General features: G+C 45.8%; 6 protein-coding genes across 6 annotated transcripts; 2 read left to right on the top strand and 4 right to left on the bottom strand.

Moving 5' to 3' along the window:
• Window positions 1-111: 111 nt before the first annotated feature.
• On the bottom strand, window positions 112-1,623 carry N7469_005573 (Zn(II)2Cys6 transcription factor; the record flags this gene model as incomplete). The annotated part of the gene is made up of 1 exon (XM_056644493.1): window positions 112-1,623. One exon carries the CDS (start codon window positions 1,621-1,623, stop codon window positions 112-114), a length of 1,512 nt encoding a protein of 503 aa, XP_056501307.1.
• A 3,454-nt stretch (window positions 1,624-5,077) lies between these two features.
• N7469_005574 (GMC family oxidoreductase) lies at window positions 5,078-7,567 on the top strand (the record flags this gene model as incomplete). The annotated part of the gene is made up of 9 exons (XM_056644494.1): window positions 5,078-5,220; window positions 5,277-5,430; window positions 5,486-5,739; window positions 5,796-6,455; window positions 6,517-6,577; window positions 6,664-6,949; window positions 7,008-7,133; window positions 7,186-7,370; window positions 7,436-7,567. 9 exons carry the CDS (start codon window positions 5,078-5,080, stop codon window positions 7,565-7,567), a joined length of 2,001 nt encoding a protein of 666 aa, XP_056501308.1.
• A 2,187-nt stretch (window positions 7,568-9,754) lies between these two features.
• N7469_005575 (fungal specific transcription factor domain-containing protein) lies at window positions 9,755-11,280 on the bottom strand (the record flags this gene model as incomplete). Its single annotated transcript, XM_056644495.1, has 4 exons — window positions 9,755-10,115; window positions 10,162-10,476; window positions 10,558-11,162; window positions 11,242-11,280. 4 exons carry the CDS (start codon window positions 11,278-11,280, stop codon window positions 9,755-9,757), a joined length of 1,320 nt encoding a protein of 439 aa, XP_056501309.1.
• Window positions 11,281-11,590: 310 nt separating this feature from the next.
• On the top strand, window positions 11,591-12,317 carry N7469_005576 (NAD(P)-dependent oxidoreductase; the record flags this gene model as incomplete). The annotated part of the gene is made up of 2 exons (XM_056644496.1): window positions 11,591-11,752; window positions 11,805-12,317. 2 exons carry the CDS (start codon window positions 11,591-11,593, stop codon window positions 12,315-12,317), a joined length of 675 nt encoding a protein of 224 aa, XP_056501310.1.
• Window positions 12,318-12,517: 200 nt separating this feature from the next.
• N7469_005577 (putative MFS transporter) lies at window positions 12,518-14,496 on the bottom strand (the record flags this gene model as incomplete). The annotated part of the gene is made up of 8 exons (XM_056644497.1): window positions 12,518-12,869; window positions 12,938-13,142; window positions 13,201-13,263; window positions 13,317-13,659; window positions 13,719-13,763; window positions 13,819-14,036; window positions 14,102-14,213; window positions 14,263-14,496. Coding segments are annotated over 8 exons (1,572 nt in total), but the record flags the coding sequence as incomplete, so codon positions are not given.
• Window positions 14,497-15,629: 1,133 nt separating this feature from the next.
• On the bottom strand, window positions 15,630-18,039 carry N7469_005578 (putative MFS transporter; the record flags this gene model as incomplete). The annotated part of the gene is made up of 3 exons (XM_056644498.1): window positions 15,630-15,817; window positions 15,887-17,728; window positions 17,817-18,039. The coding sequence occupies 3 exons, from the start codon at window positions 18,037-18,039 to the stop codon at window positions 15,630-15,632; spliced, it is 2,253 nt and encodes a 750-aa protein (XP_056501312.1).
• Between the last annotated feature and the right edge of the window lie 139 nt (window positions 18,040-18,178).

Raw genomic sequence — 18,178 nt, forward strand, 5'->3', positions numbered from 1 at the left:
ACTTTAGCGGGGCATTCCAAATGACCTCATATTCCCGGGGATATCAATTATTTGGGATTAAGCTATTTATTTATTTTTTCTCTTTTATTGGGGGTGGCCCTCCTTTGACATTTAAGGGGGCATTGCCACATGCAGTTCGCTATCAACCAATTCAAACCATGTCCCTCTATATCCAGACCTTCGCGCTGCTCGGACCTGATTCACGAATCCTCGAAGCCGGACGGCACTCATATTTTGCACAGTGAAGGCCGCTAATTGCTCCAACAACTCCTCGCCAGGCCCCTCCAGTTCGAACATGGCAAGTGTGATTGGGAAGACAATGGGAAGAGCCGTTGACTTCGTCGCATCAGTCTTCACGAAGTATGACAATTCAGAAAATATGCTGCTGGCAAGGAAATGTGCTGTCTCATCTTCAATTCCCAAGGGATAACGCAAACGATGAATAACTAATAAACCCGCCAATCGATAAGTATTGGCTTGTGTGATCATAGCAAGGACCTCGTTTTGCCCAAAATCGGTGTATAATTGAGGTGGCGTGGGAGGCCTCCAATGTTGTATCCGTTCCTCAATCTCCGCGAGCCTTTCATAAACGTGCGAAGGTGAGTCGGAGGCTGTGTCGCGGACCTCTCGTTTCTGCGCATGACTCCATGCGCATACGTCGTATAAGTGAGGGAGAAGAGTCGCGCATAGACCCGCATAGCGGTCAATAATGACACGCCCTGTATCTTCGGGCAATCGTACGATAGGAACCTCACGATGGGCTAGACACTCGACCGTATCTATCAGAATCGGTGTCATTGTGATGGTATCCATGATAGGGAAGGGAATCAATCGCGGTATCCATTGTTTGGTTGACATAAGCGCGCTGCGCACAATGGAGTGGGCGGATGAGGAAAAAGGGGCGGTGAGTACGTTAAACACGTACATTGTCTGGCCCAGGAAGAGGGCACAAGCTGCATCGTAATCATGAGAGATGGTTACACTTCGTAAACGCTGTAGGCCTATGGCGGCCTTGGACATGTCGGGCTCGTCTTGTCGCATTACCAGAGATCTCTGATAGCGCGTCATCAACCCCAGAAATGCCAGATACCCCTCGGTCAATGTTGGCCCTGACATGGAAAGAATGGTATAGATGGCTTTCTGGCCACTTGAAATGAAACTAGGACCCCACATAAAGGGCATGTGGATAACTGCAAACTGTTCGACATTGCTCACTGTGCGGAGGGCATCGGACATTGTACGCAAACTGGTCGGCGAAGCGAGTAGCTTCTCCGGCCCTATTAAAAAAGCATCATCGGGATTGGGTAGCCAGGATACCTCCGACGCAGTGGATGGTGATCGTGACTTAGAGCTAATACTAACACTGGGGGTGCTAGGAGTTAAGCTGTCGCGGCTATCACTGGATTCAGACTCGTCTTGCTGTTTTGGTGGCTCGGCGCTCCAGACCTGCATCTGCCCATGGGGAAAGGCCTTTGCCGCAGGACGTCGTCCGATGCGTCTGTTGCGTCGGGATATGGAGCATGACAGCTTTAAACGTCGACACCGCGTGCATTGCGGGCTTTCATCAGCGAAAGTGCATTTTTCTTTGGCGGAGTGGCACCGGTCGCATGCCTTGAGGACCATGTCCACGACCTGGAAAAGAGTGACAGAAGAAGGAAAGAATGAACCGAGGTCTGAATGAGATATTCACTAAGATGGGACAGGACGATGATCCGTGAGAAGCTCAAATTGACGCGTGAAATTAGGAGGGGACTGGCCATGTCGTCTCCATCCACCGAGAGTTTTCCCCGCTTTTCCGGGGGGGATGGCCGTGGGGGCCAATCGCGGGGGACGAGATCCGAAATACGAAATTCATCACGCGTGAAAGTGATCGGAGAGAGCCGGAGGATGTGGGTGTCAAATTTATCATCTTGACAATATTCTAGAATATTTCCTAGCTATTCGAGTTTGAAATGACTGATGCCGACAACACGATGCCTTTCCCGGCTATCGGGCCGAGGCTGGTTTGAAACAAATTGCTTCGGAAAAACACCCTGTGCGCTCACATGACTTGTATCCGCATCAATCCTATTGCACTGATGGACTTTGAAGTGATTATCATTCGAATAATAGTCATCTTTTTTGAATAGAGCTTCAGGTAACATCCAACCAGACCTGTTCTCGGTAGGTAGTCTCAACTAGAGTCTCATCGATGTATCCGACTCTTGTGGAGTAGTCATAGCAGGGGCAGATCTTCGCCATAGATAGCTCGTGCTATAATTTATCACACTAGCGTATGCAATCTATCGATAGCGCAAGTAAATCATTCATCAATGTCACTTTTCTGTTCAGAGTTGATCATCGGCCTTCAAGGGTGAACAACTTGTGCACCATTGAGCTGAACCTGCTCAGCTCAAGGTTTTAACTTAATATGTTGATAGATTGCTGGGTGCAGCCTCGCCTTATGCCCAGGTGCCTTAGTGTGATGTTTGGCTTCTTGAAGGCTCTGTTAGCAAACAGTCTCTTGCCGAGGATGTAACTAGTTCTCCTTTTTTGTTACTTGCATAGCCAGTTCCTGACCAAACGGTCCTTCCAAAGCATTCTTCTCAACATCGAAGCAGAATAGTAGGCTCCAGCCTCATGTTATTGAAAAGGGCTTCCCTCCCTTGATGTACCACAAGTCTGAATTTGCGGGATTTGACTATGTAGCAGCACCAAGAGACTCGAGTGGCGTAGCCATACTCATAAAGCTCTATGGCCATTAGTGCGTGACTATATGATAACTGAGAACCCGAAAATAACTGCCGGTAGTGAAGAGTCGTCGACAGCGAGTAGGCTCATCAACGGCTCACAGCTGGTCTAGTACTTCGCAAGGGACCAAGATGTTCTTGAATTGCTATCCGAAGTAGGATTCAAATATCCAGTCCTGACTCTGTAGGGCCTGAAAAGCCAACTTTTTTTTGTCCATTTCTCAGCATCACATGTGAGAGGGCCTTGGTCAGATTATCCAGCAAAAGCCCGTGAACAATGTGCCTGATAAACATCTGGTGTACAAAAGATTACTAGACCTCAGAATTTTGCTGAATAACATGGTTTCATATGGTTAAGAGGGTTAAATTTGCAAGTAGATAATGAGCTGGCTGCTAGCGCGCAGGTCAAATAACTTAACATCCAGGTCGCGACTCTCTTGGCACTTGAGGACTTTGTTGTCACAAACTTAAGAGCTTGGCACTTGGCCTTGCGCTGCGAGTTGGGTCTCAAATTAATACACTACGACTACGAACTAAGGATCCTCTGCCAAACACTAGTCAACTGGTACACAATGATAACGAAGATGTTTTGATACGAACATGAAGGTTTATCCATCCGATTATGATAATGAAAAGTTCACTGAGCAACACATCAAATTGACTTATTGCCCAGTCATTATATTTTGTACAATTCGGTACTTACAATTGCACTAGTCAGTGATGCACCCGTCAGATATGCGCGGGGAAAGAAGATTGTTGGTTAAGAGGACGCAGCCACCATTGGCTGGCCATAGCCTCGAGGACGGAGTTTCTTGTCGCACCAGTGAGATCCAACTTTTCCTTCCCCTATCCTGGTTCAAATCCCGACGAAAGAGAGCGGGGCTACATGAATCAGGTTGCTGGAAATGTTTTTTCTGACACTGTCATGCTTAAGAAGCTGCATCGTAATGAACAGCCGTCCTTCAAATAAACCAGGTCGTTTACTAGTAACAGGATCTTCCATAGGAGGCTTTAGACCAACCAACTACGAAAACAACATACCCTTTCTGACAGTTATTCAGGATTATCAATCTAATAGATCGTCACCAGTGACTTTAGCATTTCCAGACCCCACTTCAACGGCGTAAATCATCCCCACGGCTGATGACCAGTCGGCAGAAGCGGATCCGCATCTTTCCCCACACGAGTGGGATATTTTTTTTTGATACCCCGGACTGCTAGTATCGACATCCTGTATCTCCTAGTGAAGGTGACAAAGTAGGACCCAGAAAGGGAAGCTCCATTCTAGCGATTGGCTTTCAATTGATCGTCTTTGACATGATTCTCCGCTTCAACCAAAGTATATGATACTCGAATTTGCGGGATAGCTTCAGAAAGGAAACCCAGAGTATCCCAGAAAATACTAAAAATGGCGGAAGAGAAAGCGAATTCTTCGGTTTGTTTTGACCAGGCCATTGACCTTCTGTAGAATAGTATCATGAGCTGGATGATGTATTACATAGTCTGCTATCAATATAGCTGTTTCTAATCACTCGAAACTTGGATGAGACATATCTGGACCTCCCTTTTGGCTTGATTGAGAAGATTACAGCCTCTACCCATGAGCTCAGCCGGATACAGAAAATCCGAATAGTACTCAGATACCATTGAAATGTCTCTCTGTGAAACAGTACTTTCTGCACTTGGTCGACACAAGTACCGTATCTTGATTTTCCTCAAATAGAGTCTTGCATTTAACATTGGCAGGATCCAATACTCCAAGCATTGATTTGTTTGAATTCATGCACCCCACATCAGGGCAAAGCAATCCCCGCATTTAGCATCCCAATCAACTATTGATATCAGAAATTTGGAAAGGAGAGACTCAAGCAAAAGGCGGGGATGTCTCTCGGCACACGTATGAAACACTGGAGGTGAAAGATCGAACTTGTACTCTCACTGGAACCCCCAAAACACCACTCTCCGTAAAATCCATTCCAAATGAGTTATGAGCAAATCGATCTATACTCAGCATGTGCATTCTGTATGTGACCAACGCACTCGAAAATAGAGGGCTATCTTTTATGCTTTGGTTACCCAGTTCTCGAACAGGGCGTTCGCCACGCGCTTCCTAGTCACATCTCACCACATCTAAAACTCTACCCCCGCATGAGGGGCTTAAGTCTTTGGGCTTGAGCTGTATCTGCATCAATTGCATTGGAAGCGTTGATATTCTCATCCTGGATAGAGCGGGGTAGATATGTGGTATAAAAGAGGCGACAGGCCACGACACCTCTACTGCTTCTTCATAATTAACTTCATATCTCAGAACTAAGAAACTATATCTATATTGGGATTTAATTGACACAATGACTATTCCAGAAGAGGTTGATATTATCATTTGTGGTGGTGGAAGTGCAGGTTGTGTACCGGCTGGTCGTCTGGCCAACCTTGACCACAACCTTTCAGTCCTGTTAATTGAAGCAGGAGAAGACAACTTGAACAATCAATGGTATTTACAGGCTCAATTGCCCCAAGGCTGCAGGGTTGTTCACTAACAATTGATAGGGTGTATCGTCCCGGTATCTATCCTAGGAATATGAAGCTTGACTCCAAGACCGCATCGTTCTATCACTCACGTCCATCCGAGCACCTGGATGGACGTCGAGCCATCGTACCGTGTGCCAATATTCTTGGTGGTGGAAGCTCCATCAACTTTATGGTAAGTCAACCTTAAAATGTTGACTTTAGAAAGTACTAATTTATCGAATTCCAAGATGTACACCAGAGCTTCGGCCTCTGATTATGACGACTTCCAGGCCAAGGGATGGACGACAAAAGAACTTCTCCCCCTTATGAGAAAGCATGAGACATATCAGCGTGCTAGCAATAATCGTGATATACACGGATTTGAGGGTCCCATTAAGGTCTCGTTCGGCAATTACACCTACCCCATCGCGCAAGACTTCCTTCGTGCTGCGGAATCGCAGGATATTCCGATAACGGATGATCTGCAGGATCTGAAGACAGCGTAAGATAGCTCCAAATACTTGTTTTCTCATTACATACTAACCAAAATAATTATAGACATGGAGCTGAACATTGGTTGAAATGGATCAATCGAGATACTGGCCGAAGAAGTGATGCCGCCCATGCTTATGTCCATAGCACACGGGCAAAGCACAGCAACCTGCATCTGAAGTGTAACACTAAGGTTGCCAGAGTCATTATCGAGAATGGCCGAGCAGTGGGGGTTGAAACAGTCCCTACTAAGCCTCTTAGTGGCGAGAAGCCTGTTCGCAAGGTCTTCCGTGCACGAAAGCAGATTATTGTATGTGGTGGTACGCTCAGCTCTCCACTGATTCTCCAGAGATCTGGCATTGGAGAGCCAGAGAAACTACGCAAGGCTGGTGTTGAGCCACTTGTGAATCTTCCTGGAGTAGGCCGCAACTTCCAGGATCACTACCTCACTTTTTCTGTTTACAGAGCAAAGCCTGAAGTTGAAACCTTTGATGATTTCATTCGTGGTGATCCGAAGGTCCAAAAGGAGGTGTTTGAAGAGTGGAATCTGAAAGGGACGGGTCCATTAGCCACCAATGGAATCGATGCTGGTGTTAAGATTCGCCCTACCCAGAAAGAGCTTGACAATATGAAGAAGTGGCCCACTCCGGAGTTCAACAGTGGATGGGAATCTTACTTCAAGAATAAGCCTGATAAGCCCGTCATGCACTACTCGGTGATCTCGGGGTGAGTATAGCTTTATGAAACACTCACGGGTTTTTATACAAGTCTTGCTAACCAATTCCAGATGGTTTGGTGATCATATGCTCATGCCTCCTGGTAAATTCTTCACTATGTTCCACTTTTTGGTACGTATTCGCTCCCATGATTTAAACCATAAAGCTAGTTATTCAGAGTTGGCTTCTTGTAATTGGTTCTCTGACTAAAAATACAGGAATATCCGTTCTCGCGTGGCTCAACCCACATTAATTCAGCCGACCCATACGAAGCGCCAGATTTCGACGCTGGCTTCATGAATGACAAGCGTGATATGGCACCGATGGTATGGGGCTATATCAAATCGCGAGAGACTGCTAGACGAATGGGATCTTATGCTGGAGAAGTAACCGGCATGCATCCTCAATTTGCATACGACTCGGCCGCACGAGCCTACGATCTAGACCTCGCTACAACCAAGGAATATGCAGGGCCAAATCACATCTCTGCAGGAATTCAGCATGGTGAGTTCGCCAAACCTCCTATACTATCTTCGTCCAAACTTACACGATGTTTCATTAGGTTCTTGGTCGCAGCCTCTCCAACCCGGAAAGTCGGCAGAACCATCTCATCTCAATTCCAACCAGGTTCAAGCTCGTGATGAGATTCAATACAGCAAGGAAGATATCGCACACATTGAGAAATGGGGTAAGTTTTACAATCACACTTCTGTGGGCTATTCGTCTAACATCGTGTCTAGTCCAACGCCACGTTGAGACTACATGGCACTCCCTGGGCACTTGCAGCATGGCTCCACGAGAGGGTAGCTCCATTGCTCCACACGGTGGTGTTGTTGACGAGCGCCTTAATGTTCATGGAGTCAAAGGCCTCAAGGTCTGCGACTTGTCTATCTGCCCCGACAATGTCGGTTGCAACACCTTTAGCGTAAGTAACATCCACATTCTCATATAGTGAGATCTAAATGCTAACACCATGATCTCTGCGACTAGACTGCTCTTCTAATTGGCAAAAAATGCGCTGTTCTCACAGCTGAGGATCTTGGCTATTCAGGTGCTGCCTTGGATATGAAAGTTCCTACTTACCATGCCCCGGGGGAAGTCGTGAATCTGGCCCGTCTCTAAGTCTTCGAAGCTCTTCTCAAGGTTCTGCGCACCAATCAAATTTACTGCTCGCCATCGTTGGCCATCTGTCACATTTTTTGAAATTCATTTTCCTCATCACTAGCTCTCTGGATTGAATCCTTCGTCTAGCCTGCATGATCTTCCATTTGAGAATGCTTTGGGTATGGTCATGGGAAATTGAATATGTCGGATTATTTTGTGTATGTCAATTCTCGCTCCGAGCAAAATAAACAGAAATTCTATGCTCTGGTGGTCGGGAGAACAATGTCGGCTACATTATACATAAAATTCAATCCTGGGCTATATTCAATCCTATTATTACCAGTGATATTTCTATCTTTTCCGCATGGTCCGCAATATTCAAGCAAAGTACCACCCTCTATTTCCATTTGGATTATCATAACCTTCAGGCTTTTTTTTCTCATCTTACATTACATTTGAATATCGCTCAAGATGTCCGTATCTCAAATCTTCCTCATTGCTTGCTTGTCTTCTTTCTTTTCGCGAAGGCAAGTGTAGTACGATCCCTAACAGCTACGCAATTCCAAAAAAAAGGAAAAAGCATTTTCCCAATTGTAAGCTGAAGGATCTCGGACTCTTTACCAGAACTCGGAAGAAGCAGCCGAAGGTACTCGCATTTGTGGGCCCTTATAGACGATACTACCTAGCAAAGCACTACATGAAAATTGAAAGTTCCTCATTCTAGTCAAGCTTTCCAGGGCAATAGTGGATGGGGTGGATACTTGACGCTGAGCCCATAAAACCTAACGCAAAGCCGGTGATCCTCAATCATTAATCAAGAGCACAAGCGTGTAGACTTCGAATTGCTATGGTTTACAAGCCTTTTGAAGCAGCGTTGATTGAGCAACATGACTAAAAACTATATTTTTTGGAATCGGAATGAAGTACTCTTCAAGTTGGTTGGGATAGAGATTGCTATCGCGGGAAGTCGAGATCTTCGGCCTTAGGCTCAGAATTTTCAAAATGTCACTAGAAATCAAATCCACTCATATATTTGATTTGGCAAAGATTCGGCCCCTTTACTGAGACAGCTGATGTGAGATTTGGGGCCAAAATTGATCTTTGTGGAGCAGAAGCTTCGTTCGAGAATCGCTATTCCCGATCCGATGCCGGCGCGTGAAGTTGCATCTGATCAGATAAGATTTATCAGATCGAATACTCTTTGATCACAGAGAGGTATAAATACCTAGATTTCTTCCATGAAAAGAGACATAAATCAAATCTCAAATCACTCCTCGCTTCTCGAATTTCCTCGAAATAAACTCAGGCAATCCTCGCCATGAAGTTCTTCAGCGTCATTACCGTTGCCGTTCTGGCTACCTTCGCAAGTGCGAACCCTGCTCCGGCCGCAAATGTTTGCGCTTCTGGTGAGCTTCTTTCCTCCTCATAGTATATAAAAAAGTAAGAGTTAATAATGTTTTCCCAAAGCTGGTCAAGGTTGCTCTCTTGTCAACTGCTGCAGTGGCTACCACTGCATGAACCTCAATGCTGTCATGACCTGTGTCAAAAATTAGGGAAGCTGGACATGAACCATCTTTTTTCCCGACCTTACATGTTTCCAAAAGGATAGAGTCAAGCTACTTAGCTTTTTCAATTTTTGAATTTGATATCTCCAAAGTAAATGCGCAAACTGTCTTCGTAATGATAGCAGGTCTGGGAGGCGGTGGTCTTGCCTTTTGAAAGCGATGTATTAGACTTCTTCGTTTTTATCACCATGCACAAGCGAGAGTATAGAGCTTTACACTAGCCCAGGATGTCCCAGCTGTTCTCATCGCCATAGGAGGACTTTAAGGATGGCGGAGTTGTTTAGATGATTCGAAAGGTTTCGAGTCATGTTTCTTTCACAACCACAGGGCGGACAATTTCAAGTCGACTTTCAGCAATTCTCTCTAATCATGGCAAAGTAGCTTGGTAGATATACGTGGCCTGCATAGCTGATCACGGGTACCCTTGGGTACCCCGTGTGGGCAAAGAGAGTACCATCCTACCCATATGGCGCTAAAAAGAGCTAAAAGTAGGTAATCCAGGGGAAAGGAGAATAGAAGAGAGGAGTAGGAGGTAGAAAAAGGCGATATTGAATCATAAGTTTTGCCCGTACTCAATGTATCGATTTCATCATGCGAGGAGTAGTCTCTTCATCAAGTAGCCTTAAATATCGTCCTGGTCCTACTTAGCACTGAAGCATGGCATAATCTCTGAAGGGAACTTACTTCCTGTAAGCCACCTTTGACTCAATAAAGACAAAAACTCTCTAAGACCTTTCAAAACCCTCAAATTGAATAGAGATTCCTCGCCAACGCGAATTCTTTCGGTCACCGTGGCCGCACATTTGTACACCAAGTATGTCAGGAATGGTGAAAGACTCTTGAAATCAATATCTTCAACTCCGTCTAAGTACGGCTGTATCATTTTCAATTTGGCCTTGAGTAGACAATCTAGGGCATTCCGTGCTTCTGCTCGACAATGTGCCGTATCGACGTCACTGGGATCTGCTTTTGTACCAGCATCGTATGCATGAACAAGCCCACTAATGACTGTTAAAAAGGTTGACAGAAAGGAATTGAGAAGCTCACATTTCACAAAGAAGAAAAGCACTAGCGTAGATGGTTCCCTTCTCTGGTATCTCCTGCAGCAAAACCGTTTCGAATGATTTTAGTGTTTGCACTATGACCGTCATTTCCTCGATATTGAATGCATGCCGCTTAGTTGGTTCATTCAGAGCTATGTGAACTTGCTCCACCAAGGATGATGCTTCTAGTAAGCGTGAGAATGCTTGATTCGATTCACATCCAGTGAAAGTAGATTGTGGGTAGACTAGAGACAGTCGGCCGAGCAGCGGCCTTCCCCTTGTGAGTGAATGCCGTGTACTACTCTCAGCTGTCATGAATCTTGAATAAATGTTAGAAACGTCGTGATCTGACGTGATTCATGACCAAACTGTGCATCTTGAAGGGCGATTCATGACCAACCTATCCATGATCACAATTGCGCTAGTGACGGCGCATGCTTCTGCTATTTCCTCATCAGAGGGTCTGGTCATCGAGTCCTTGTAATCACTGTATCTATTAAGCGCTTCCGCAGCTCCAATAACAGCACCGAATGAGATGCAAGCGGCTGGGTACAAGCCATGCCCAACTTCGAACAAGGTAAGAATAAGTCTCGAGCGTATCAGGTCCCAGGAATTCGATCCAGCTACTTCCAATAGCACAGTCCAGCGTTTAGATTTGATGTAGGCTAGCTTTAAATCTGGAGAAAGAATACCGTTATTTTGTACGCTTTCAGGTTCGGAAACCAAAAGGAACACAGTGAAATATAAAAGGGTGCATTCCACTGTGGCGTCTTTCCAGGTGGTTGTGACTTCTTCTGATAGTCTCGAATTTGGGATTATTGGAAACCATGGATGTATGTGTGAGAGGTATTTGGCAGTAATTTCTGCTCGACTGATACCAGATAGATGATTTTCAATATCTACCTTTACATCAGGGGGTGCCAGACCAGTTGCAAGTCCATCCTCGTGTTCCGAAAAGTCCCTGGTAGATTCAGGTGGTGTTGATTCGACATACTTGCAATCATGCTGACGACTGCAACAAATCAGTCTTAGAAAATATGTGATGCAGCCAGTGCGGCGCTGGAGAATAGGTCAAGTTCTTTACCGTATGCAAAGTGAGCATTTGGGGAGCACTCTGTCGCATCTTCGCTTTTGGCTTCTGCACCGCAGACAGGATTTTCTAGCCAGAATTTTTTGTCGTCCTAACTGCATCATTAATGGCGATTCTACCGCTGCGGGCGTCCTGTGATGCGGATGCAGTGCGGAGGTGAAGTTAGAAAGTGCGGACTTGAGCGGAGTTTGAAGCGGAGTGCGAGCAGGTGGCAAAGCGGACATTTGCGGACAGTTGCGGACATTTGAGCGAATGCTTTCTGCCAAGACCTCGTCATCAGTCTGGAATCTATATAAGCTGGTGCACTTTTCTTTATCCTACTCTCTCAACATTATCTCGCACTATGTCTGAAAATAATTGCAAAAAGATTCTCATATTGGGTGCTACAGGCCCCACGGGTATTTTGACAGTCCAAGCGGCTTTGGAACGCAATCATATCGTCACTATATATGCTCGGACGCCCTCCAAACTCCCTTCTACAATTTTCAATCATCCAAACATCAAGGTAACTTAGCTGTCGCTGGATGGTATACATTTTCTGAACATTTGCCATGTAGGTAATTCGCGGAGACTTGACCGACACAGAAGCATTATCCAGTGCAATCCAAGGTCAAGATGCCATTATATCGCTACTTGGCCCTGCCGGGAATGTTGTTGGCACCCCCTTCACAGACGCCTATCGTTTGATTTTCCCCTTGATGAAACGTTGGGAAGTCAAGAGAATCCTTGCAATGGGTACTGCAAGTATTCCTGATGAGAATGACGGATTCTCGATTATCGCTTTCTTGGGTATTCTTTTGATTCGGATACTTGCCAATTCAGCGTATAGGGATATTGTCAGCGTTGGAAAGGTTTTTGATACAGAGGCTACGAAAGACGGATTGGATTGGACTATTTTCCGGTTGGGGTTCTTGGGAAATGGGGAACCCAAATCATCTAAAGCTGGATATGTTGGAAAGAATGGATGGGCGATGAAGAATCAAAGAGCGGATGTTGCAACTTGGTTGATCGATGAGGTTGAAAATGATGACTCTGAGTGGATCAGAAAGAAGCCTGGGATCTGGTCTTGACTGAGTTCTGTGAATACGGCTTTTTTTTCTAGATAGATGTTGTGTAAACAGTTTAATGGATAGCATACATGATCGTAAAGGAAAGTCAATCGATTCATGGCAATGTGTACTTCGCGGTCCTTTTCGCTCATAGGAAATTAATCAGAAGATGTCATTCAATACAAGACTCTAGGCTTGGCTTTTACATTACGGGTAGTACATCATGAGTTATGGCCCGTCACTGCGCCCCAGATATATGCTACCCACGCGCCCACCGTCAAAGCGAGCAATGCGCCGAAGCAGCCCAGTGATATTCTGCGCGTGCGTTTAGCATTGGTAACCAAGCTGCGCTCCTTATTCGCCGCGATAATCTCAACACCAGAAGTAAGTCGCTTCTTCCGAGTCCACTGCAAAGGCGCCAGGTAGTTGCTTGTGAGCGATCCGACCAGTATAGCAGCACCTACAACCAGTGAAGCAGCCGCCAGAAATAGATAAACCTGAATGACGCGCCGATAAGAATTGTTATCGGCATCTTGTAAGGCTCCAGTGATTATTCGAATGATGATGCTCATGCTAAAAGGTGATTATACGTCAGTAGATGATTTGTGGAAGAGGAAACCGAAAGAATTCGATATGCTTACCCATTGTTCATTGTTACTTTGAGGGCATAGGCGGAGCCGAATACGGATTGATTCCAGAGTGTTGTGCGGATACTATCGATGACAGATGTCGGACCGAGAGACATTGCTATGGCGTAGATACCAAAGGAAGCACCTGTTCCCGCGGTTGAAACAGCAAAATTGAGGAGAACCATGCTCAGCATCATTCCCAGACCACATGTGAACACTATGACACGTTAATATAGGATTCCAGGTTGCATGTGATGAAAACAAGGATCACTCACTGACAGACGCTCTATGCCCAAGAACGTCGATAAAAACACCCAGACAGGGTACTAAGAAGAATCCTACACGAAGTTAACTCCAAATATCAATTGGTAAGGGTTCGCCATATCCATACCTGCATACTGTGAAAGCGAACTATACCATCCAGCCTTGATAGAATTAACCGCGAAACGCTGCTCTGCCAATTCAGTGGCATTCTGGCTGAAAATTGATGCCGTGCTGGTCTGGAACAAAGAGAAGGCCAAGACAGCCCAGAACATCCACGGCAATTGGAATACCTTCTGAAACTCGAATTTCTTATTTTTCTCCGTCAATACTTCATCCGTGGCATTGTCGCGTCGACCCTTGTAATTCCTGTTGCAGTATTTATTGAAGAACCAGAATATGGCAGAAGCGGCGTTGGTAAAGAGATTCATGAAGACGGCAGTCCAAAAGACCCAAGCAAAGTTTCCAGTTTTCTATTCTCCGTCAGTGTCATGGCTCTAGCAAGTCCGATCGTCATTCAAATATTGCTGACCTTTGCTATCACGTTTGCTGTGGACTTCCCAACAAACCCTCCAATCTACAACACATTAGCTCCATGTCAATCTCGATGAACGCGGCTGGTCCATATATACCTTTCCAATCGCAAGTTCGAAGCCGAGCGTAGACGCAAATCCATTGCTAGGCGCGAACCAGGATGAGAACATCTTATATTGCGCGATCTGTGTCGCGATATCACCAAGAGCCAGAATGATTCTCCCACCAATCATGAAATTGAACGAACGAACGGTCGTCGCAGCGGCAACTAGAATAGATCCCAGTGTGTAGACGATATTACCGTAAACAATCATCTCTATAGGATTAATTATCAGATGTTGCTCTTCGAGCTCGCTTACAGTATTCAAGAGAAAAACTTACCAGCACCACCCACGCGATCGGTAATGATACCGCTAGGTAGAAGGAGGACGGTAGCCATGAAATCTTCACTGGCTTCGAGAAGGGAAAATTGGACATTGTTAATGTGCATTCCCTGTCAATATATTAGAAAATCTTGCTTTTGAACAGGAGCGGTTCGATACCTTTTTAATTGTACTCTTCATGGCCCCCGTCACGCCGGAACTCCAGTGAGAACCAAAACTAATGCATGAGATCAGGAGAACGGCGAAAAGCTTCGCGATTAATGGCGGGGGTCTTTTTCCATCATTTGAATCGTCTTTTTGAACTTCATCTCCTGGAATAACAGTCTTCACCTCTTCGGTAACCGTCTTAGGCGGCGATTCCTCAATTGACGCCATCGGGGAGCAGTCGTGGAGGACTTGACGGCAAAAATAAATTGAGAATCAATTCAGGCGCAAAGAGGGAAAAAAAAGAGAAAAGGATCAGCTTTAATAAGATACAATTCCAAGCAATCCTTCAGCTCCCCAAATGAATGGCACCAAGAAACCCAGTTCCAACAATTAAAATTGGTAGAGTGGAGATCAGATCAGATAATCAGATAACGGGAATCTTCCGGTCAAGCTTAAATTGGGAAAAAAAAAACGACAGCCTAGTCCGTTCATACACACGATGAGAAACGCAACGTAACAGGAATAATGTTAATGCCAAGAATGTACATCTTCGGAGGAATCTCAGTACGGAGTACATACGGAGTACATAATAGTTCAAAGTGTAAATGCATATCCTGATCTGATAAGGGAAATAAACTCGGTCTATTAACCGAATTGGGTCAATTGGTGAAGTAAGGTGAACACTTTCGAGTTTAGCGTTGCACATCGGCGAGTCTTCGGGGAAACAGTTTCTCATGCCAAGAGGCTACTATGTACAGCTTTGGTTTCTCTTTGTCTTGTCCGAGTTTTTTCTCCGATGTTTGTGTTTCCTATTTGGTTGATAAGCTCCGAGTTTTTCTCGTCTGTATCGGGTATTGGGGGTCGATCTCATTTTTCACTCCACGAGGCTATTCACTTAGTTTATTTAACACAGTCACTGGTACAGTATGTACGGAGTACTAAGTGGAGGTACTGGAATCGCCATGTGGTTGATGGATCCAAGATGAAGCATTGAGTGTGTAAAGTACCAGTCAGATATGATCCTATTTATTCCGATGTTTCTATTGAACTATAATATTGTACGTAGAGTGGGATCGCAGTTCTACTCCCGAGCATCCGGTTGGTCCAAACGTCATGCCACTGCAAGTTGGTTATAGCGGGTTCGTGTAAATAAAATGCAATGGGATACTACTAATTTATCTAAGGGCTTAGGAAAGTATCATAGCTTCATACTTTGAGAGCCTCATCTCAGGCAGTGCAACATTCAAAGCTGCTACTCAAGGAATCAGGTACAAAATCACCGTCAAGTTCACGCTCAAATTGAATCCGCCATCTAAGATCGTTACATATGCAAATTGAACCGCATAAACATAGCCACAGGATAGCATTGAGCAATGCAATTAGAAGCGCTCCATCAATCGTTTACGCACCGTCCACATGCGAGCACGTTTGCCGTAAATGTACATAGGAATCGTCATTAGAAGGAAGAAGATCTGAATACCGCCAAGTGCGAGGTACACCGTTCGAGATCCATCAGACTGTAACCAATCGACAATAAAAAGCGAGAATATAAGGCCGTGAAAGATGTCTGTAACGGTTGTAAGTAACTGTCATATTGTAACAGTAGTATACCTGGGAGGGAGGGGTTAAGACATACTCTTGCTAAAGTTAAGTGTGACAAGCGCTTCACCAGCATACTGGCGATAGCTGTCCACACAGAATGTAATGGCAGTGGTACTTCCAAGGCAGCAGCCGAAGGAAATCATACCAAAGAATATCGTGGGGACCATCCAGTGATCCATAAGTTGAGCGCTCCATCCAAAGCCCATGAGTCCAATCACAGTTGAAAGGGCGATTGGGATAGCCATAACCAAACGGAATTCAGGCTCGTAGATACCGCCGTTACGGCGAGTCAGAAAACGTGCAACAATATCAGATACTTTCCCAGCTACTGCTGTGCCGAGCAAACCACCAATAAAAGGCGAAATGTATATTAGACCGGTTTGTAGAGCGGTGAAGCCGTAGTGATCGCTGCTTTCATAAATAACCGAGACAGATTCGGAGAGAACAATCAGCCAGCCTACTGATAGGGAATATACCGCAGTCGACCACAGAACAGATGGATAAGCAAAAAGAACAAATGGTCGCACAGCGATCTTGAGCCAATTTTCGCGTGTGATCCTTCCGTTCCAAATGTGTAGCATTGACAGATACGGTACCTTCGGCTTTTCCCGTAGTCGGTTTGTGTAATGAAGAGTGGAACTAATAGATGCTCCCGGCTCGAGCGATTCACTGCGTGCTGGTGAGACAGCTCCTCTTGGACCACATTCGAGGGCATTCAGACTCTGTGGTGGGAGGGCTGCTTGGGGCGGATGAAGCAAGCCATCCGGCTTCTCTATCGCTGGAGTTGAGGGCTCCGTAATAATATCATCATCTGAAGTAATCGTTTTGACATTGGGCGGGAGATCATCGCCTTCTCGCACACGCGCCGGTTTCTCAGTATCTTCTGACTGCCCCTGGCCTTCGGGCTCATCAACAAATCCTACATGTGCAGATTTCGATTTCCTAGCAATCTGTGGGACATCTTGTTTCTCATCTGGTTCTCCAGTTTCATCGAGCCTCTGCGCATGAGACCGGCGTCCGCGAAACCCATGGGAAACCAGATCGGAAACGGTCCTCGGCATGTGCGGACGTTTGTGGTGATGACGTCGTGGTCGAGGTGTGCGATCCCAGAAAGTTTCTGGTACAAAAAAGAACAGCAAAACCAAACATGCGCCTACAATAATGGCGACAATCCAAAACACCCAGCGCCATCCAAGGCTCCCAATCACTGCTGCACTAGCCAAGGGAACCAGATTCTTGCCACCGAGTAATAGCAAAGTGTAAATACCAACGCGATAAGCCCTCTCGTGTAGGAAAAAGATCTCTGCAATAGTTGCCGATGGAAGACATTCAACAGGGCTCACGGCAATGCCTTGGAAGACGCGAGCAACCACCAGGCTTGCATAGTTGGGAGAAGCCGCACACCAAACACCGGAAATGATGAACAGAGTGGCGCCCAACAAATATACTGGACGTTTGCCAAATAAGATAGCTGTTGGTGACATGATAACCGATCCCACCCCCAGACCCATCATGTATAGTCCAGTAGTATATGCAACTTTCTGTTTGGGTACATCGTACGTCTCTGACACGCTAGAAAATCCCGCTGCCAGGATAGTGGTCATACCACCACCCATAAGACAGTAAAAACCCAGAGAGATCAGTGCTGCATCTCGTTGCCAAACCGGCCAATTTAGAGGATCATTCACAGAATCATCGGGTTGTGGATCGAGCACGATTAGTCCGTCTGGTGTTTTCTTCTTCTGTGGTGCAGCCGTGCGGGAGGAAGAGCGGGAGGGCGGATTGGTGGAAGGTAGAGAAGATGCAGATGTACGGCGAGGTTGATGTCTCAGTCCCAAGGGCTCGTTGCGATTCGACGAAAGAAGCAATATAGTGCCTAGTGGTCAAACGTTAGTATGAGGACCGACCGAGTTATCCTCACTAAGTGCAGGGTATGAATCCATGCTCTTAGAAAGTGACAAAACCAGGGGACCATAACATGCCTGGAACTTCGTCCGTCTCTCTATCGCTGAGAATACCAAGAGTTGACTTCGAACGATACGTGGGCTCTTCGGTCGCATGACCCTTGGCTTTTGATTTGGCGCCAAATTTCCTCCACCAGCGGGGCTGCGCTTCTTGTGTAGAGGCCTCACCCGTCTCTTTGGGTGATCCTGCATTTGAGGAGGGCGATTCCGCTGATGACTCCATTTTCTGAGTATCGGTCTGATTAGGGTGTTGGGAGGATACGACTGGTATACTAGATCTGGATGTTAGCAATCCCCCCCCTGCGGGCCTCGGCCGTAAAGAACATACTCTGGAGCGGTAAATATATGAAAAAGTAGAATAA

Source organism: Penicillium citrinum (assembly GCF_028827155.1).
Source record: "Penicillium citrinum strain IBT 23319 chromosome Unknown utg000004l:1.0-2404223.0:1.0-2405248.0, whole genome shotgun sequence".
Lineage (NCBI taxonomy): Eukaryota > Fungi > Ascomycota > Eurotiomycetes > Eurotiales > Aspergillaceae > Penicillium > Penicillium citrinum.